Source organism: Lissotriton helveticus, chromosome 9 (genome assembly GCF_964261635.1).
Source record: "Lissotriton helveticus chromosome 9, aLisHel1.1, whole genome shotgun sequence".
Classification (NCBI taxonomy): domain Eukaryota; kingdom Metazoa; phylum Chordata; class Amphibia; order Caudata; family Salamandridae; genus Lissotriton; species Lissotriton helveticus.
In genome coordinates, this window is record NC_136070.1 from 484,778,738 (window position 1) to 484,799,285 (window position 20,548).

General features: G+C 40.4%; 1 protein-coding gene across 1 annotated transcript in view; it reads right to left on the bottom strand.

The window, feature by feature from the left end:
* Window positions 1–3,737: 3,737 nt before the first annotated feature.
* The window catches only part of SYNE2 (spectrin repeat containing nuclear envelope protein 2), a 1,843,566-nt gene continuing 1,826,755 nt past the window's right edge, over window positions 3,738–20,548 (bottom strand). The window contains exon 149 of the mRNA XM_078660317.1: window positions 3,738–5,722. Coding sequence (XP_078516443.1) covers window positions 5,497–5,722 — 226 coding nt within the window. The 3' untranslated portion in view covers window positions 3,738–5,496. The remainder of the gene's footprint in view (window positions 5,723–20,548) is intronic.

Consider the following 20,548-nt stretch of genomic DNA (forward strand, 5'->3'; position numbering starts at 1 on the left):
CCCCGTTACTCCATGAGGCACGTTTCACAATTTGTGTTTTACCGAGTAACACCTTCCTTACCTTTTATTTTATGCACAAACGTTTGGATTTTTCCCACTTTATCCTGAAAAATTTCTTTGAATTTTTTTTCCAGTCAACATGCAAAACAGAATTGATCAGAGTTACTGGATGTTTATGTCCAGGTCTGATTAACACGTTTAAGTCTGCTTGATACCACCAGCCCAGTACATTAATTCCTTTGTGGGCCACATACACTTTACCTCTCATCAGTTTTAAACAACAGATTTGCCCAAAAGTTGAAAACTAAATCAATGCTGCTACTCTCAAATGCTGTCGTAATAACATCAGGAGGATAACAACCTTTATCTGTCCAGAATTCCTTGTATTTATCAATGAAAATAATGATAATCTTTGCTCCAGAATCCAACAACAGGGGAATTAAAATGGCCTCCATAAATTTAGGAATTTCCGGATCCGGTACATCCCCATCTTTTATACACCGTATCTTCGGCCTGTTGGCACCAGTCAAGGTCACGTTTCCATTCCTCCAGCTGCGGAGGCGCCGGTGACCCCAACCCCCTAGCAATGTTGCATTTTGCGATTCCCGCAGCCAGGGCCAGCCATATTGCCGTGTATCTAGGCCAGTCCAGGTCGCCTTTGATTAACATTTGTTGAATTTCTTTACAGTAACATCTAGAAACAATTTGATCTCTAATAAGTTGTGAGGTCAAACCCTCAAATTTGCAATACGCAGCTAGTACCTTTAACTCTCTGAAGTAGAAGTCAATAGATTCATTGGGAGACTGAACTCAAGTGAAGAACTTGTGAAGGATTACTACTGAATTGATTTATCCTACAAAATGATTTTCCAATTGTTTAACAGCTATTCAAACTCATCATATTTTTCATCATCAGAACTAACATTATCTGATAAGTGATCAAACACATTTTGATCTTAAATGCCTAAATAGTAATACAATGAATTGCATTTCCTGTCAGGTTTGAATGTCTTACTATCACTGGCCCCCAGATACTCATTGAATGATCTAAACCAAACACACCATCTTAAAGGGGTTCTCAAGGTCCTTGTAAAAATGGGGCTGGTGGAGTAACCGCTTGCATCGTGGCAAATAAATGTTACTTCACCTTTAGGTGATACCTTAAATAAATGTTTTATTAATTATTGACAGTGCATTTCATTTTTGTGAAATCTCTTGTTAATAAAAATTTTATGTACTGACCCATCACTCGCCCTCGTGCCAAATCCAACCAGTATGTGTGTGTGTTTGAGGAATAGATGGCTGTGCTGGGATCTTGGTCTTTTGAGTTTCTCTGTCAAGGTGTACATTCCATCTAAGAATAACCAACCAAATGTAGATATTACACAATGTCCTGCAAACTTAAAATATGTCTGTCACATTTTCCTTGCAATATTGTGCCAAAAATCTCACGTTGCAGAAATAAGTTTTGCAAGGGAGGTCACCTGGGTTTTTGGTCCTGTGCTCGGCGGCCATCTAGGGAAACCTACCAAGCCCATACATTTCTGAAAACTAGACACCCAGGGGCTTCCAAGGAGGTAGGGCTTGCGTGGATCCCTCAATGTTTCTTTATCCAGAATCCCTTGCAACCCTCAATTTTAGCTGAAAAATCTGTTTTTTCACACATTTTTGTGTGGGAAAGTGTGGTATCAACGGGCTCGCACAAATTTCCAACCACCCAGCGTTCCCCCAGGTCTCCAAATAAAAATGGAGCCTTACTTGTGTGGAAGGCCTAAGTACCCGCAACAGGCAAGGGCCCAAAACGCAGTGAGGCGACATCAAAATTGCCTATCTCAAAACCACCTGGTTTTGCAAGGGGGGGTCACCTGAGTTTTTGGCCCCGTGCTCGGTGGCCATCTAGGGAAACCTACCAAGCCCACACATTTCTGAAAACTAGACACCTGGGGGCTTCCAAGGAGGTATAGCTTGCGTAGATCCCCCGAAGTTTCCTTACCCAGAATCCCTTGCAAACCTCAATTTTAGCTGAAAAAATCAGTTTTTTCACACATTTTTGTGTGGGAAAGTGTGGTATCACCGGGCTCACACAAATTTCCTACCACCAAGCATTCCCTCAGGTCTCCCGATAAAAATGGTGCCTCACTTGTGTGGGAGGCCTAAGTACCCGCGACAGGCAAGGGCCAAAAAAGCAGTGAGGTGACATCAAAATTGCCTATTTTAAAACCACCTCGTTTTGCAAGGGGGGGGTCACCTGGCGGGTCAGCCCTCTTGTGGCTATCTAGGGAAACCTACCAAGCCCACACATTTTTGAAAACTAGACACCCGGGGCTTCCAAGGAGGTATGGCTTGCGTGGATCCCCCTACGTTTCCTTACCCAGAATCCCTTGCAAACCTAAATTTTAGCAGAAAAAATCAGTTTTTCACATATTTTTGACAATGTTAAGATTGTTCAAATCTATCACAAAAAACACAGGGGATCCGTAATGCAACCATGGGAGGAATTGGGAGGAAGCTCTTTAATGCTGTGTGAGTGCAAACACTTATTGTAGGCTGCAATATTGTTCAGGCAGGTTTTACAATGGTGTTCACAGTTTCACTGATGTAAAGATTTTTTTTCTCTGAAACTCTCGTAGAGGTGGTTATGTACAATCAGAGAGCAGTCTGGCAGGAGGATGAAGACCATCATCACCACCCTCATGACAGAAGGCTGCCTGCCACACTGAGAGATTCCCACCACGGTGAGGGATAATTTTGACAAAATTGCTTCCTTTACTGTGGCACAAGCCCTTTTAGGCAAACCTGAAATACAAAACAAAAACTAGCCCTAAAAGTGATGGGAGTTTATCTCAGCATGTGGGGTGGATCCTTTTTTATTGTTTCGTTTTTGGGACTGCCAGGCATTCCCTGGCAGAAAAAATGTATGGCAGAAGTGGTGGACCTGCCACTGGTGAATGATTTCTGCGGGAGCAGCCAGCTGAGGATCAGCTGGCAGAAACCTGACACTTCACCAACCCCCTAGTTCGTTGGTGAAGAGGTATCCTGTAGGCTTGGGAGGTGACCTCCATTCCGATTGCGGAGTTGCCTGCACTCAGCGAAGCATGCAGAGTTCCAAAAAACTCTGCTTCCTCGCTCGCCAGCGTTAAATTGACGAGTGCTAGCAAAGAAAATCCAACGCTAGACCACCTCCCAGCAAGATTTCTCAATGTTGGCGGTTACGGATGGTCTCGACCACTCGTGTTGAAAAACCATTTGTTTGGGTTTAGGAAGCTAGAAAATCTACTCAAGTGGCAGAAAAAAGAAGCACCCTCTTGCGCTGCGCATGGTGCTGTTTGTGCTGATTTTCCAGCGTGGGACAAACACCCGGCCATAAAAATCTATGCAAACGGTGCAACCTAACACACTCCGACGCTTGGTCACTTCTCGTACTTGGGACTCCAGAAATTCTGTCGAGGCATAGGATTCTGTTGCTTTTTGGAAAATGTCACAAATTCACCAAACTCTACATAACCCCATGGGTCATGAATCTTCAAATTTAGGAGCTGCCAAGTTACATTATAAGAAATAATATGATCCATTTCCCTGTCTCTCCTGAGGTAATAAAGCTTGGTTTATCGAACTTCACGGCTCCACATTTGTAGAATGTTTAAGTTCTTTGACATACAATTTTTCAGTGGCAGCATCGAAAGAAATTCACAGTGGTACAGAGATATGTGCTAAAATGTAATACTTGGACTCAGCTGTTATTGCCATCCCGGTTTATTGAAAAAGTACTGGACTGATCATGTTTTAAACATTGTCGGAAATGAAATACACGTTCAGGTTTACAGCCACATCTACAATAACAATATTATTGACAATCTTAGAATCATTTATTTTGCCATTCTATACAAACAGGATTCCACGGATTCCAGATTTAAAAATACAATGTTCAAATTATTTGCAGATGCATTCGGTCCTGAATAAAAACTTTAAAATACATTCCATGCAAGTATTCGTTTCGATAAAATAAAGAAATCCATAGTTCGAAACAGTACACCAAACAGTAAAGGATCAACCTGTCTGCCGCTTTAATGAATCGCCATCCCATTTGAAAACATTATGATGCTGGTTTTTATTTTATGTACCTGGTGAAATTTTGGAACAAAGAGACTGATTTGAATGAAAAATAATGCCTTCACTTTGCTGTGAACAATGTTCTCTCTATAGCTCCATGAGCTAATGTTAACTTCAACAGGTTTTTTGTGGATTATACAGCAATTTTACTAAAGCTCAGTTTTGGAGCTTTGTGATGGTGATGGGTAGAATTAGCACAAGTGTGAACTTTTTGGAGCACAAAATGGCTATGCATGAAAAAATAAATTAATTTGCGTTCTGGCGAATGTAACAGGCAAACATTTTCAAGTGAGAAACATATGATTCATAAGCACAGAAATGTTTAACCACTTAACGGACTTAATGAAATATGGCAGTTTATGAGTGCTGATGAATCAATTTTTCAATGCCTGCAGAACTTGATGGGAAGACGAGAGAAATGAATCATACAGCTACAGAAATAATTAGCTGATTTCGAACAGTGGATTTCTTCACTTATCTACAGGATGAAAATATAGGATCACACATTTAATGTAAAAGATTTAAAAAAGGTACCATATAAAATTGCCTGAAATTTTCTTTCAGAATACTGTACAACATTTAAGACTGCCCTAAAATATTTCATAGAAAAGCAGTTGCAATTTACAAGTACATATATTAATATGTATAGATATATATATGCCATATTTCACATAGATATATAAAGTCAACCTTTAAAACACACAAAATTACAATTTCAATACAAAAAAATAAGATCTTTAAAAGAAGAGAAAGATGAGAACAACACAATTATACTCTTTACTTTCTCTGTCAACTGCATTCCGTAGTACAAAGGTACACATGATTGGAAGCCATCACCATTGATATGAAAAAGTACTTATGTGCATGCAATGCATCTTCCCTTAAAGCTTTATCTTTCAGCAAATAAAACGTCAACATTCCCAAAAGACAAGTGCAGTAGTGTTTTGAATACAGCAATTTCTGTAAACATGTCTGTGGTCATTGCTGCAAGATACACAGGAGTTCAGAGAAAGACGGCTTGCTTTCAGGCAGACAATTAAACAACAGTGTTTTTGATAGTCATGCCAGTTCTTTTCAGAAACTTCTAAACTCTTTACCGAAATCGTATTGCATAATGGAAAATGGATTTCCCAGTCAAAAATGTAACAATTGTCCTGCAGGTGTATAATTATATGTCTGTGCTCACATGTACAAGTCTATCCTCAGTCTCACTTCACATGTTTCTGAGTTGTCTGCAATGTAAAACAACAAACCCCTCTTGAAATTATAGGCCTACATTCTAGCATTCAAGAACATTAGGTGGTTGATGTTTTCATAACAATTCTGATGCATTTATTTTTGATTTTAGAAATCAGTACTGGGATCCCTATGGTTGCCCAATAAATCCTATGTTGGTGGTGGTCCATTGGTGTATCGGAGCATGGGGTAGAAGGATCTTTTGAAATTGTTTGAATTTGCACAGCTGTAGTCTTCTTCTGAGAATGGGATCAGGCATGCCAGAAGCAGGAGCAGGAGCAAAAGAAACTGGAGTGGTAGAGCCGCTCTCATCACACGGTAAAACAAGGACCGGGGTCTGGAGCCCTCCTCTGCCACATCTGACTGGTCTGAGGTTCTGAAAAAAAAAGGATTGGCATTATTGTTTGTAAACAGAATTACAACAAAACGAAAAACTGATGAAAATATAGTTTGTAGATATTGACTTGACACAAACAAGCTGAATTGCTTTTGTCTAGCAATGTAAATCTCTTTAGCATATTGTTTGGCACTACAATGTTTTTTTCTTATTCACTCTCTTCATATATATCTGCAGACACGTTCACTGAAAGGAGGATTTATTTGTAAAGGTGTTTTCAACTCTTTGCGGGAAAAGCTAGTCATTTTGCTCACACGCCAATGCATTCTGACACTATCTGGACTAATGTCCTGAATCTCTTGAGTCAGTCAACATGAATTGAGCATTTCAGCACAAAGTGGCAGAATTTATCTTTAAGGTGCACTCATTTGTAGACACTAGGGGCCTGATTTACCAATAGTTCATGCAAAGCACCAGGGCAATTTGTTGAGCTGCACGAAAGGAAGAGGGCAGGAATGTACCATATTTCACATTATATGGAGTTTTCCTGTCCTCTCTTTGCACAGGTGTACAATGTAATGACTAGCTCCAACGCAGGCACCCTTGCACCTTGGTGCAACGGTGCCTGCTTTGTAGGACGTGATGCAAGGGTGCCTGCAATGTAGGCAGTATTGATTTTGTGCAGAAAAGGACACCTTCCTGCACAAAAACATTCCTCTGAGGTGTTTTCTTTTTCTATGTGTGCTGTGGAATGCAGCACAAGTAGAAAGAACAAAAAACGGGGAGAAATTAATATATTTCTCTTCATTCTGCCTCCCCTGGGTCTACCACCCATGGTAAATCTGGGAATGCAACAAAATCAATGGGTGACTGTGTCAGAACACCCACTCTCCACCCATGAGACGCCTCCCTGGTGCAGACTAACGCAAGGAAGTGACTTATGCTGCTTTGCGTTACTCCAGCTTTGTCAAGTATATATATATATATATATATATATATATATATATATATATATATATTCACTGAAAAAACCATAGGTTTCACACCAGTTATATATAGTTAGGTTGAAATTTTACTCACATAAAACCATTGAAATTCCCACATTATAGTTAGTTGGACACACTATAACTTGCGCGTGCAATGCACTGCTGATGACGTCACATATTACATCACTCATGACATGGTCAGTGACATCACTCATGACATCTCAAATGACATCACTGATGACATCACTGATGACATCATCCAGTGAATGTGGTTTGCTTCGTTATTTAAATATGCATTATATATATAGCAATTTACATTGAAGAATGAGTGGATATATATAAATAAATATTTGGATGGAGGATTTAGTAGCAGTGTAATTGACTGTATACTTGACCAATGTATAATGTCTCACTAAATATAAAGGCTAGTGACTAAACTGTGTGAATATCTGTATCACTTTGTCAGTTGTTGTGTAAACTGATTCTACAGTTGGTTACTAGCTATGTGAAAGTCTATATTAGTTATTGATTAGTTAACTGAGTATTTGTATGGGAGTGTGAAAGTGTGTGTGGTTCGGTGGGGTGTGTGTGACTTTCCAAAGATGTGTGAATAGTTGATTCAGTAGATATATGAAGTTAAAACTACATGCTCTAACAGTTTGGTTGAGGGAATCTCTTTATGGGTGTGGTGATGAGCAAATATATTTCCCAAAGGTACAGGTCCAACAAACTAGAAAAATAAAAGGCAGTGTATGTCTCAGTTGTTGTATATAAATAAGTATACATAAGACACAATGATTGTGTGAGTGACTGTATGGATAACTGTATACTTATAATAATGATTTTATAATTCACTAAGTATGACTTACTATCTAAATGAATAGAAGAAGTGGTGTTTGTATAAGTGTTTTGCTAAGTAAATATGTAAGTATGATCCATTGTTTGCATAAGTGAGTAGGATGACTTCATATGTGAATAGGATGCGTGCTGTTGTTTAATGTCGATATAGATGTATAAGAATTTTTGATAGTGTTCTATTGTTCATTGACAGCATGTATGAGTGAATCCATAGGTAAGTGATTAGATGTGTGTATACATCTATGAATCACTGAGTGGATTTTTAGATACTTGTATTGCTGTGACAATGGATTTAAATATGATACTCTGTATTTTACAAACAGTGATGAAAAATTGTAATAGTGTATGAAAAGGTGTATGTGATTGTCATGTGGATGATGTCATCAGTGATGTCATCAGTGATGTCATTTGAGATGTCATGAGTGATGTCACTGACCATGTCATGAATGATCTAATATGTGACATCATCAGCAGTGGATTGCGGGTGCGCGAAATATAGTTAGTACAACTAACTATATAGGAGCAATTTCATTGGTTTTGTATGAGTAAAATGTCCAGCTAACTATAACACCACTAAAACTTATAGTTTTTTGAGTGAATTTCAAAGGTTTTTTAAAAACGAATTCCTAACTATATAACTCCTGAAACCTATGGTTTTTTCAGTGAATTTCAAAGGTTTTTTTAAATGCTAAATCCTAACTATATAAGGCCTGAAACCTATGGTTTTTTCAGTGAATTTCAAAGGTTTTTTAAATGCTAATTCCTAACTATATAAGGCCTGAAACCTATGGTTTTTTCAGTGAATTTCAAAGGTTTTTTAAATGCTAATTCCTAACTATATAAGGCCTGAAACCTATGGTTTTTTCAGTGTTTTTTCAAAAAAAATTGATTGGTTAACTGGCTTATTAAGTGTATCTTAGTGAATACATATATTAGCGAGTAATGTTTAAATATTTAAATATATGCATGAGTGATGTAATATGTGACGTGCATTGCAGGCGTGCAAGTTATAGTGAGTCCAACTAACTATAACGTGGGAATTTTCAATGGTTTTATGCGAGTAACATTTCCAGCTAACTATAACTGGTGTGAAACCTATGGTTTTTTCAGTGAATTTCAAAGGTTTTTTAAATGCCAATTCCTAACTATAACTGGTGTGTAACCTATGGTTTTTTCAGTGAATATATATATATATATATATATAAAATTTCTATGGCAAAATGAAACCCCTCATTTTGTTCCTTTTCAAATTAAATGTATTAAGTGTTACCACTTTATTCCAATCAAGATGACTTCAGGTGTGCCATACTTTTGTCATAAGTAAGACTGTTAGCGTTCTAGTTGTTCTTTAGAACACTCTGGGACATTCTGTCATTGGGCTATAGTTGGGCTACATCTGGCTGATATTTGGGCTACATTTGGGCTCTTTTGTCTCTGGTGGCCATCTTGGGAGACTGCATATCAGAATTTTTTTAATGAAATATAAGAGGATTTGAGAAGTCACTCAAAATGTGCCCTAATTTTTCTTTCTTCAGCACTAATCATAATTTCTATGGCAAAATGAACCCCCTCATTTTGTTCCTCTGCAAATTAAATGTTTTAAGTGTTAACACTTTATTCCAATCAAGATGACTTCAAGTGTGCCATACTTTTGTCATAAGTAAGACTGTTAGCGCTCTAGTTGTTCTTTAGAACACTCTGGGACATTCTGTCATTGGGCTATAGTTGGGCTACATCTGGCTGATATTTGGGCTACATTTGTTTTTTTTTGTCTCTGGTGGCCATCTTTGGGCTACATTGGGCTACATTGGGCTACATTTGGGCTCTAACATATATACAGCCCAATGTAGCCCAATATATATTTTTTCAAAGTTAATTTTCGTAAAAACCACTGGAGCATATATCTTGAGACATAGCAAAGGCACATCGGGGTACCAGTCCCTACAATTTTGCCAAGTTTGGTGGAAATCCATTCAGCCGTATGGAAATTAACATGGGGAAAACACGTTTTGGGACCCCCCTTTTATCTCGGCCCCCGCTTGACGGATCCCCCCGAAACTTTCAGGGAAGGAGCGGAGCGCAGCGAGGCAAGGTTAAGGAAAATTACAGGCAGATCCCTCATTCCGCGCCAAAGTTATTCCCAATAGAATGTTGCGGATTTCCTATGGAAAACGATCCTAACTATAACTACCTACTGTCGACCGCCAGTAGGTAATATATATATATATATATATATATATATATATGTATATATATATATATATATATATATATATATATATATATATATATATATATATATATATATATATATATATATATATAAAATACCTTTTCAGGCATAGAGTGACAAATAAATTATGCAAAAATGAAGCAGAGAACTCTGGGTAGTTCTCAGTTTAGGTGGAAAGCAGCTCCTGTATAGAGCACTATCAACACCACCGACACTCTAGATCTGCTCACCTCAAATGTCTGCTTTTCTATCAAAGTCTTTAAGCATAGGATTAGCGCAGATGAAATGCGGTTAGCTATACTAATATGTTACTATATTTGATTGTATTACTAGTTAGGATGGGCAGTTACTCCATGTTTTATTGACCCAACATCCTGTTGGAATCCTGCATTTGCACCAGACAGTATTCTATTGTTATTATGTAAATAATCAATGGCGTAGATGACTTGCAATACTTAGGTAGCTAGGAATAAATTGACATTTCTTTTTAGGCTGAGCTTCTACGATCTACAAAGTGAAAGCGGAAAACTGACAGCCCTCTTCAACCATTAGCTGGTGTGCCATTCACACACTGATTCACGTTTATGCATCAGTGTGATAGTGTGACATTGGTTGATTAAAACTATCAGGTATGAACCACAGTTTCACATATTCATCAGAAACCAGAAGCGGCCCGTGCAGGTAAGAGAGGAGGCATTATGGAGGTGGGGTGGGGGGAGTTGACAGAAGAGGTAAAGTTAAATAAAAAAGAAAACCACTTACCTTGCGTTCGCTGCATCACCGAGTTGGTGAGCGCAAGGTAAGTGCTTTTCTTTGTTTTTAAATTTTACTTTACCTCTTTGTCTGTCGACTCACCACCCACCCCACCCTGACCCCCGCTCTTACCTGCACGGACCGCTCCTCTCGGAAACAGCATTAAGAGCATGGAAAAGGTAGGGACAGCTCTCTCTCCAGCCCACCCCCCATCAAGCTGGTGGAACCCTTAAGTAGGAGCATGAAAAGCCCACACACGGTTTTGGAAGTTTCGAATGTAGCACGCACAACTTCATTCTATTGGAGAATAGTGAGTGCAGCAGATATGGCTGAAGATTTGTACGCTCACTAAGACAGAAACTGACCACCATAATCACACCTTGCATTCACTGAAGGGAAGCCGGAAAGGCTACCCAGTAAGGGTAAACTCTGAATGGATCTAGCAGAAGTAAAGTTGAAAGAGGATCACTTTCACCTAGGAGTATGAGCAGGAGGGCTGTTCAAATTGAGTCGCTTTTATGACCTCTCCCAAGATTCGTTCCCTTCTCACAAACTGTGATGGGGCTGCTCTGACTCAAAACAACTATGGTGTGCAGTTTCCGGGCCTGATTACGAGTTGCTCGTTATATTCCAACCCATGCGTAAACTACTGTTTAAGTACCAGTTGGAATTAAAAGATATTTAACAAAGCCGATAATTAATGGATGCTTTAAATACCTCAAGCTGCGTTAAAGTTAGATAGGTCAAACCTGCCGAACTTTAACTGGGGAAATGTGTAAGGTATTTATCATACCATGCAGATTTTTTTGTGTGTTAAACACCGAAATCTGCATGTTATTCTCCAGTAACTCATAATAGGTGCTATTTATCAACCCAATAAATAACAAAACCTAGCGTATAGTTATTTACCAGTGTGATAAATGGCGCCTTTACTTGTAATCAGGATCTAGGGGCCTGATTACAAGCGAAGGCGTTATTTATCGAACCTGATACCACGGTGTACATTATTTATTGGGTGTGATAAATAACACCTTTTACAAGTACATAGAGAATAACATGCAGATTTTGGTGTTTATCGCCCACATGTTCCATATATTTCCCCCGTCAAGTTTCGGCAGGTAAGACTTGCCAAAATTTAACAAAGGTTGAGTAGTTTAATGCATCCGATAATTATCGGATGCGTTAAATACCGCCAAGACTTGTAATTCCAACCGAAACGTGAACAAAGATTTATGCATGGAAGTTCTCCAATGACTTACTGTTCTGCTTTGTGTGAGCTTAGACTTTACATTGGAGTTCAGTTCTAACCATGCTTACCTTATCGGGAGTGCACAATACTCATGCAGTAACAATTTAGTGATGTGCTAACCAGATCTTTTAATCAAGCAACCTGTCATAGATTCAGGCCTCAGCCCTGCTTGGTACTTTGTAGGTGTAAACAGGGTTAAGATGAGTTCTCTGCAGAAAGCATGTAACTCTAGCCCCACTAATAGTTTTGGTGAAAGTTCTACATGTGCTTATTTCTAGCCGGCATCGTAGCTATTTGGAGATACGATTCTTTCAGCAGGCACTGTGCTGTGTTAATGTCACCAGCAAGACTGCTAATAAATCTAAATGCCTCACTCATGTGTGATGGCAGTCTTCCAAAGCACAATGTTGGCATCCACATACAAAGCAGTGCACTTCTATGGCAGAGCTCAATGTTTGCTATATTGTTAATGTTGTATTTATTTATTTTATTTGGCAAGAAACCTGAAGCTCCCTGAATACTGCTACCAGTTCATGGTGTCTTCACATTAGCAAATTGCAAGTAAACAATTATTTTTGGGCAAAACCCCTTCTAAAATGGCAGTGAATACGTCTGCATGCCTAAACTAAAATGCATTTAAATATGGTTGCCTGTGCATGCATGTTACTGTAAGCACCTTTCATTCCATATCCTTAACTGCCGTCAGCCCTCAAATAACACCTTTCTTTATCACTGATCTACAAACCTTATCCAGGCTTGGAATGGAAAAGCAGAGAGGAGAAAAGAGAAGTACCTGCCTTAGAGTTTGTAGTCCACGAAAAGGATGGCAACTGGGGTAAGTCTTCCTGATTCCCAGCACTCGGCCCTACGAGGCACTGCTGAAGCAGAAGAATGAGCCCAGACCCAGGGAACACGCGGCACACAGAATCAGGAGGTGCTAGGAGGTTTTCACATTACGCAAAGGACTGCAAGTACCTAAAACACTTATTGCCTACGAGCCCTGAGCCGCAGAACCGGAGGGCTTGCAGCTGCAGTGTGAGAACGACTCCCAGGTTTAGCCTACATGTTTGGATAAAATCACCACAATGCCACTTAGAGCCCATAACAATTATCACTAATTCATTTGGGGTATTAACACTCTGTAATCATGCAACGAGATAATGTGTAACTTTAGAAGGTCCATGTGTGCACCCAATCCAGCCCTAGTAAATGAGTAAAATTATCCAGCTAAAGGGTTTCTGCTACCACCAATACAGCTTTAGTAGTATCACCAATGGCCTTAGTATGAGAACACTGGCTAGATACGACATCAATTTATTCATGCTCTCCTTAGAATATCCTAAAGCCTCTGTTATTGTAAGGATTAGTAACATGGATATGGGACCCGGTTTGTGAAACTGGAAGCATGCAACAGAATATGCTGTAGAGAACAAACAAAAATAGCCTCCAGGAACCCCAAACAACTTTAGATGTTTAATACCTTTAAAAGTGAAAAGAGATATTCGTGCAGTCCAAAGAATTACAGGTGCTGATATAATTGACTAATCAAATCTGCAGACAATACAGACGTCCTGAACAAAAGACTGATTGGCCTTCAACAGACACTGACCGCCCTAGAGGAACACTGCAAAGCAAACAAACTGGCAGTACAAGTAGAAAAGACCAGTGTCGACATACAGGGTCAGAAACTGCAGAAGCCTTGCACATTGTATCTTACTTACAGGAAGGTCAAACTGGCTTAAAATGTCAAAAGCTCTAGTTCGAGAAAAAGGGGGTAACCTCCTGAATTTAGCCTCATTATAGACTAATGCCCAGTCCTATTTTCCATAAGACATCGGTACATTACAGGGACTAATTACATCTGTCACCAAAGTTAATCTGTTGCCCTTTGGTGTAGGGGGGCCACAGTCTCGGCCCTTCAGCCAGAGGGGCTGGTTGGACACCTGGGTGTGGGGTGCAAGGCCTGGTCTCCAGCCATGTCCTGTACCCAACCTCCATCGGCGCATTGGTCAAAGGCGGCAACAAGTGGGGACGAGACGCTGGACGCAGGTTGTCCGAGTGGGTGGGGCATATGCTCAAATTTGAATATGGTAATCCCCACCCAGAAATTCACAAAAAAACGTTAAAGTGATGTTATAGTTAGGTATGATAATAAGATTTTAGCTTACATTTGACAAAGCCTGAGAAAATCACCGAAAAAAAAAAGGTTAAAGTGAAGTTATAGTTAAGTGTTGAAATTAAATAAAAATTCAAAACCGCTAAAATTTTCTAGTTATAGTTGCGCAAATTAACTATAATTTGCGCTCTACCATGGACTGCGTATGACCTCACATGTTACATCACTCATGACAAGTCAAATGAACTCACTGGTTATAAACACATGTAACAAAAAACTCAAGGATATCACTTCTGAATCTCATCATTGTAAGAGTACCCTGGAGTCTTGCCACGCTGGTGTTCCATAAAAGTGTGCAGACATCAACTCAAGTGGCACCCACTTTACATGACAGAATTAAAGACCCACTGTGTCCTGGTTGCTCTTTAAATACAAATACACTGTTTGGGTGTTCTCAAATGCGTTCCCTCTCTGCTCATTCAAAGGCATTACACACGCTTTAATTCCTCCAGTGTAGTAAATTATGTTTTCTACTTCACAATTTAATGTATTATATGGCTGCTAGGTCTAACTGTTTTTAGCCAAAAAGGTCTCTCTCAACAATACTTAAGTGTTTCACCCTCTCTGCTCATTTACAGACATTACCCAAGCTTTAATTCCTCCGATGTGTGAAATTATGTTTTATGCATCACAATTTATTCTATTACCAGACGCGGCCACCCAGGTAAGAGCGGTGATGCCGGGTGAGGGGGATTTCAACGGACGATGAGAGAAAACTAAATAAACAATTCATTTTCTCTGTCATTGTCCGTCCAAATCCCCCCTCACCCGGCCCCACCGCTCTTACCTGCATTGGCCGCGGCCATGTACTACGCGGCTGCCAAGGCTAAATGGGCTTAGCCAAAAAAGACTCTCTGAACAATACACAAGTGTTTCACTGCTTTCATTCATTTAGAAACAAACTCGTCTCCCCTGTGTGAACCTCAAGTTTTCCGAGAAGATTACTTTATCACATGAGCAGTTTGTTCAACACCAGTTGAAGTTGCCCGTCTGATCTAGAACCCTTCTCACTGCACCACCTTGTATGCAATGTTTAATCCTTCCATTGGGACCAGAAAAAGATGCATAAACATCTGCAAATTTGAACAGCTTCTAATGCTCCCTGAGAAAATCTGAATGCTCGGCCTTATATTGGATCTATTTCAGCGAGTGGTCTGACGTCTAGCCTGCATACACCAATTTGCTCAGTGAGCGCAAGGACAAGGATGTCAAACACTGCTATTTTACAGAGAACAGCTAAACGTGTTCAAATTATTTCTGATGAGAGAAGGGGAGGAGACCCTCATTGAAGACTTAGCTTCAGAGATACAAATCAATCTACATATGAAGCTGTTTCGGTATTTCTTAATTTATTTCAAGAGTTTTATATGGCGCTCACTCATTTACTGTGAAATATGTAGGTGCTTTATAATGAGCAGTAACAATTTCATTGAAAAACCCATCAATCTAGAAACGAGTCAAATGTTTGAACAAATGTAACAGAATCATTACAATTGAATCCAAAATGACAAGGACAGTCAAATTAGCAACATATCAGAAGTGAAAATTATCAGTGATAGCTAAGGTAATGAGCATAGAGTAGGTGAGGAATTAGAGGGCACCCGGGCTAAGTTAAGGGCCTTGATTGAAAGCAGAAGAAACTAATTTATAATAAATAGTAGCATCAAAAATTACACTGAAAGCACATCACTAAAGAATGACTTCAGGTATCTAACAAAAGATCCAAAATAGTCAAGAGTTTAATCAACGTTGTGGCAGTCTAAAAAATAGATCAGACAGCAGTAGAAGAACGTCTTAGGTGACCATGACTGATTGCAAGAGAAATGGAATAGGTTCAGAACTGAAATCTCAGAGGGGTATAAGTGGTATCGGATGGAAGGGAATAGTTAGGGAGCAATTTAGGGATGGTTGGTTAGATGAAGTCTGAATCAGTGAGTCTTTCAGTAACGCCGGAATTACAGGTAAATGGATTTGGTTCTGGTATCTGCTAGAGGAGATTTCCATAGAAGAGTTTCTGCTGCAGAGAAAGATTGATGTTGGGCATGTATTGTTCTGAAGCATGAGCTTTAAAGCAGAAAGGTGTCTTTACTTCAGAGCCCTCTCAGCCCTCCTGATAATTTGAGTAGGTTGCAGATGTAGGGTGGTGAGTTAAAACAAACTACTTTGTATTTAGACAGCCTAATGTAAGCTATATTCCTGCCTCAACACATAACCAGCATATGCCAATGAGAATCAGGGTGATGTGATCACATTTCTTGGAGGAAGAATGAAGTCTAGAATGGGAGTGGAGAACTACTTTGATGGGGTAGAGGGTGTTTTGTGCTAGGCTAGCTAGACCAGCACTGCCAGCGTCCAATCAAGACAAGATTAAAGCATGGGCGGCATATTTTGTAGATCTGGAGTAGGAAAAGCTTAGATTTTTTCAGAGCCCATAGCTGAAACTTTTCTACCATTTCTATTTTGTGTATGTGAGTGATCATAGGTAGTAAGGTCTCAAGAAAAATTCTGAGTGAGGTTACCATGGGAGAGAACATTTTGCGAGCGTTTAGCAATAATCAGTTGTTTAAGCAATTCTAAGTTGAAGCTTTTCTGTACTTTGGTGAAAAAATATTTAAATTCAGTTCTTCAAACATTTAATGTTAGGAGACTCTCAGACATTCATTATTGTACATTTAATGGCATGGATTGGAGGATGTAGATATCAAAAAGAGAAGTGGTATTTGTGTGTGGTTGGCAGACTGGGGGATTTTGACTCCCATTCTCTCGCAAACATTTAAGATGGTGCCTGATCCAAGTTGAAAAGAATTGGGACACAGGTGCAGTCCTGTAGTCCTGTGACAACACCAGTGATAATAATTTCACTCTTCAGATTTGTGACTGACCAGCTCGATGAAAAAAAGAGGAAATCAGCTTAGAACTGGATCCTGAAACCCGAACCGTCATACGAGTAAGGGACAGAGACTACTAGGATCAATTGTGTCAAATGCTGCTGTGAGATCTAGAAGTATTAAGGAGTCACTCTCATCTAGCATTTGATGAACCTCATAAAGAATTTGTAGTGCAACAGTTTCATTTCCTTATCCCATTTGAAAACAAAACTGGTGAAAAGCGCGGAGATTGCACACATTGATGTAATCAGTCATCAGTGTGCATGCATATATTTTCATTGTCTTCCTTAACCATAGGAGGTTGGATGTGGGACGGTAGTTCAACAAGACCTCTGAGTTAAGATTGCCTTTTAACAGTGGGCGATATGCCTGCATTTCAGAGTGCTAGGGAAAATCCCATATTCGTGGGATGCATTGATGATTTTATATCACGAAGGAAATAGTATGCTGTTAGTCAGCGAATTCTGACGATCTGGGACAGTTCCTCAGTACTGATAGGTAAGTCCCCAGTAGCTGCTGGAATTGACGGGCTAACATTCTGTGATGTGTGTGATGAAGTAATCATGGCCTTTTACACAATAGGTTCTGTACAGGAAGAGACTCCAATACTTCTCATATAGGACCATTTAACTTCCTTGCTGGATCAATGATCCTATAAGAATGAGGCTGCTTGCACATTTTTAGTATGTAGCTGGTTTTTTGCATCTATGCCACTTCTGATTTTCTAGTGAGTGCTACAGTTTCACAAGATCCTAGTGAACTAGATAATTTTATGCCGCTGTCTCATGATGATCTATTTTAGTAGTGCAATTTCGGCAGGTGACAATGAGGTGGAGAGAACTATTTTAGCTAATAGCTCATTAGGCCGAGAAATAGTCATGGATTTGCCGTATATGGAGCATCACTCCTCTGGCATTGGAAACTATTGCATTTTCAAAAGCAATTGAAGTTTCTTTTTTGCATTTAGCTGAAGGAAGATAAAGTCAACAGGTAGGACCACCCTCATTCGCAGAACTGACGCAATACCTTGGATGAGCTACACTTAGGATTTTTTTTTTTTTTTGCAGTAATGGACTTTAAAAAGCAGAAGTGATGTTCCTAAAGTAAACTATTAACTAGGAGGTAGTATACAAAACAATGGCAACAGAGGCTTGAATTACTTTAATCAAAGTAATCCATGTGTACCATTTGGAGTACCTGTAATGTTCAATCATTTAGGGATGCAAAAGCAGTACTGTTAAGTTACACCTTTGTTTGCTATGTTCTTTTATAAAGAACAAGTTATGTACCTTCAGTAACGCTCTTTCAGGTAGAGGCTCTACCTAACTGCAGATTACTCACCTTTTGAATATTTCCCCCAGGAGTCAGATTGAATCCGGAAACTTTTGAGCAGTACCTCTGTATAAAATCTAATATGTGAGGAACAACTCAACGTCACACTGAGGCATGACAAAGGGAGAGGGAGGAAACAAGTGTTGGAGACCTTTCAAAAAATGGTGCACAACTGGTGACTTAAATTATGAGGACTGGTCTGACAACTGTAAAAAAGGCCGAAAGGTACCTCTTAACTGTGTCCAAAGCAAAGTCTTGCTGAGCAAGAGACAAGACAAACAACATAACATCAGCTAACTGGACCTCTGGGGTGTGCTGCACTAAACCGCAAATCTTTCCCAACAACTGGTGCATACAGATTTTGTTGAGGGACGCCTGGCTGCCAAGAAGATATCAACCACATCCGGAGGCTGGACGAAAGTGTTCAGTTCACCGCTCAATTTCCTTGCATGAAGGTGAGGATTGAGAAGGCCCGGGTGCAAAAACCTGCTCTGTTGTTGCAACAAGAGGTCCTTCCAGAGGCAGCCTGATCGGAGGGCAGATGCTCAAGCCCAGGAGTTTAGGATACCATAATGTCAGTGCCCAATCCAGGGCCACTTGGATGACTTAGGCCTGGTCGTTCCTGATCTTCTTCAGAACTCAGGGCAGGAAAGCATACAGGAGTCCCGAGTTCCACTCTCGGGAAGATGCTTCTCTTAGTGAGAGGCGCCTTGGAAACTCCAATGTGCAAAACTGCTGACATTGTGCATTCTAGTAGGAAACTGGGGTTTTGTTGTAGTAACACCCACATTATGCCTGGTATAGATGCAAGTTGAGTGTCTTGATGCAGACAAAAGTAAGAGCAACATGTTACACATCCCTGTGTGCCATGCCGTAACACTGCATGTAATATTTGTATGTCACCCCTATAGCAGGCCTGACAGCCATAAGGCATGGTGCGTAATATTACATGTAAAGTCATAATTGCATGAGCAGTTATATGCCTTTGTGGTGGTCAGTCCTATTACTGCCAGTGCAAGTGACCAGGGAAGCCATTTTAAAGCATGTGCTGGACACTGGTGAAAACAGGTTCCCCAGCTACATGACGGCTTCACTGAAAATAGGATGTTTGGTACCAAACATCTCGTATTAGTGACCCCACACTGACACAGTATTGGATTTACCAATACATGCACCCAGAGGTCACCTTAGAGGTGCTACATGAAAACCTACCAGCCTCTGGTGTGCCTGCTGACTGAATTCTACCAGCCGACCACCCGAGACACTGTTCTTATCTCCTAGGGTTAGAGCCTTTGCTCTCATGAGGCCCAGTAAAAGGCCTGTCCGTGAGGAGGGTGCCACACCCTACCCACAGGGTGATCTTCTGATTAGCCTCCTTAGGCTGGTGAGATTAAAAAAAAGCAGCTTTCTTTGGAATGCGAATATGGCTCTCTTCACAGGAGAGAAAGCCACCCACCCATCCAGAGCCCCCTCAGCACCTAGACAGGCAGGAAAATTAGCTAGTCGGTAGGACGGCCATACCCAAGTTTGTACCACCCCTAAGGTGGGTTAACTGTGAGCTGGACACGATTTTTCAGAGGTAGCCATCTTTGTGATGGCATACCTAGGAATTCTGGGTCAGGGTTATGCCCACTTCCCACAGAAAGTGGTCATAAAGGGGGCGTAGTGACCCCAGGGGTCAAAAGCCCATTAGCTAATACCCTACACTCTCCTAATTCCCCTATATTCAATATTTGGGGGAGCCTCTGGCACCAGAGGAGCAGATCTTGCCGAATGAATAAGAACATCGAAGAGCCGCAAGGAGAAGAGGACATGTGACTGATCTGGTGCCAGCCCTGCTGGCCGGCCTGTTGTCTCCGTCTCCTGCACCAAAATCGTCTCATGCTGAATCTGCACTCCAGAAACCTAGGAGGCCAGCATGCCTTTAATAAAGAATAAAGAACTCCATTGGATTGGTAGAACCAGTCCCCTGCACATCGCAGGCCATGTCTGAAGCAGCAACAAAGTGCTTGCCGCTGGGGCTGACGAGTTGGTGACCCACAGTGATGTGGCAAGAGCACTACATGAGTGGTAGCTGGCTCTCACCAATGAGGTGTCTCATTTTATTTGCCACAGACAAGGTTTGTTAGTAGCCATTCCAGCCACCGGACCATTCAATCTTCACACCAACAAGAGGGCACTACACAGCACCTGTGACCAACGTGGGAAACAACCCCGCTCCTGTGAGTCTGCATCCCCTGTGGTTGCATCGACTGTGTGGCAGAAACCGTCTTGGCACCACTACCGTTCATTGAGGGACCGACTAAAGCACTTCTTTGGCACCTTTTATTTATCTGTTTTAAAAACAACACAAAAATAGAAGGCAATGCCAGTAACTCAAACTCGTAAAT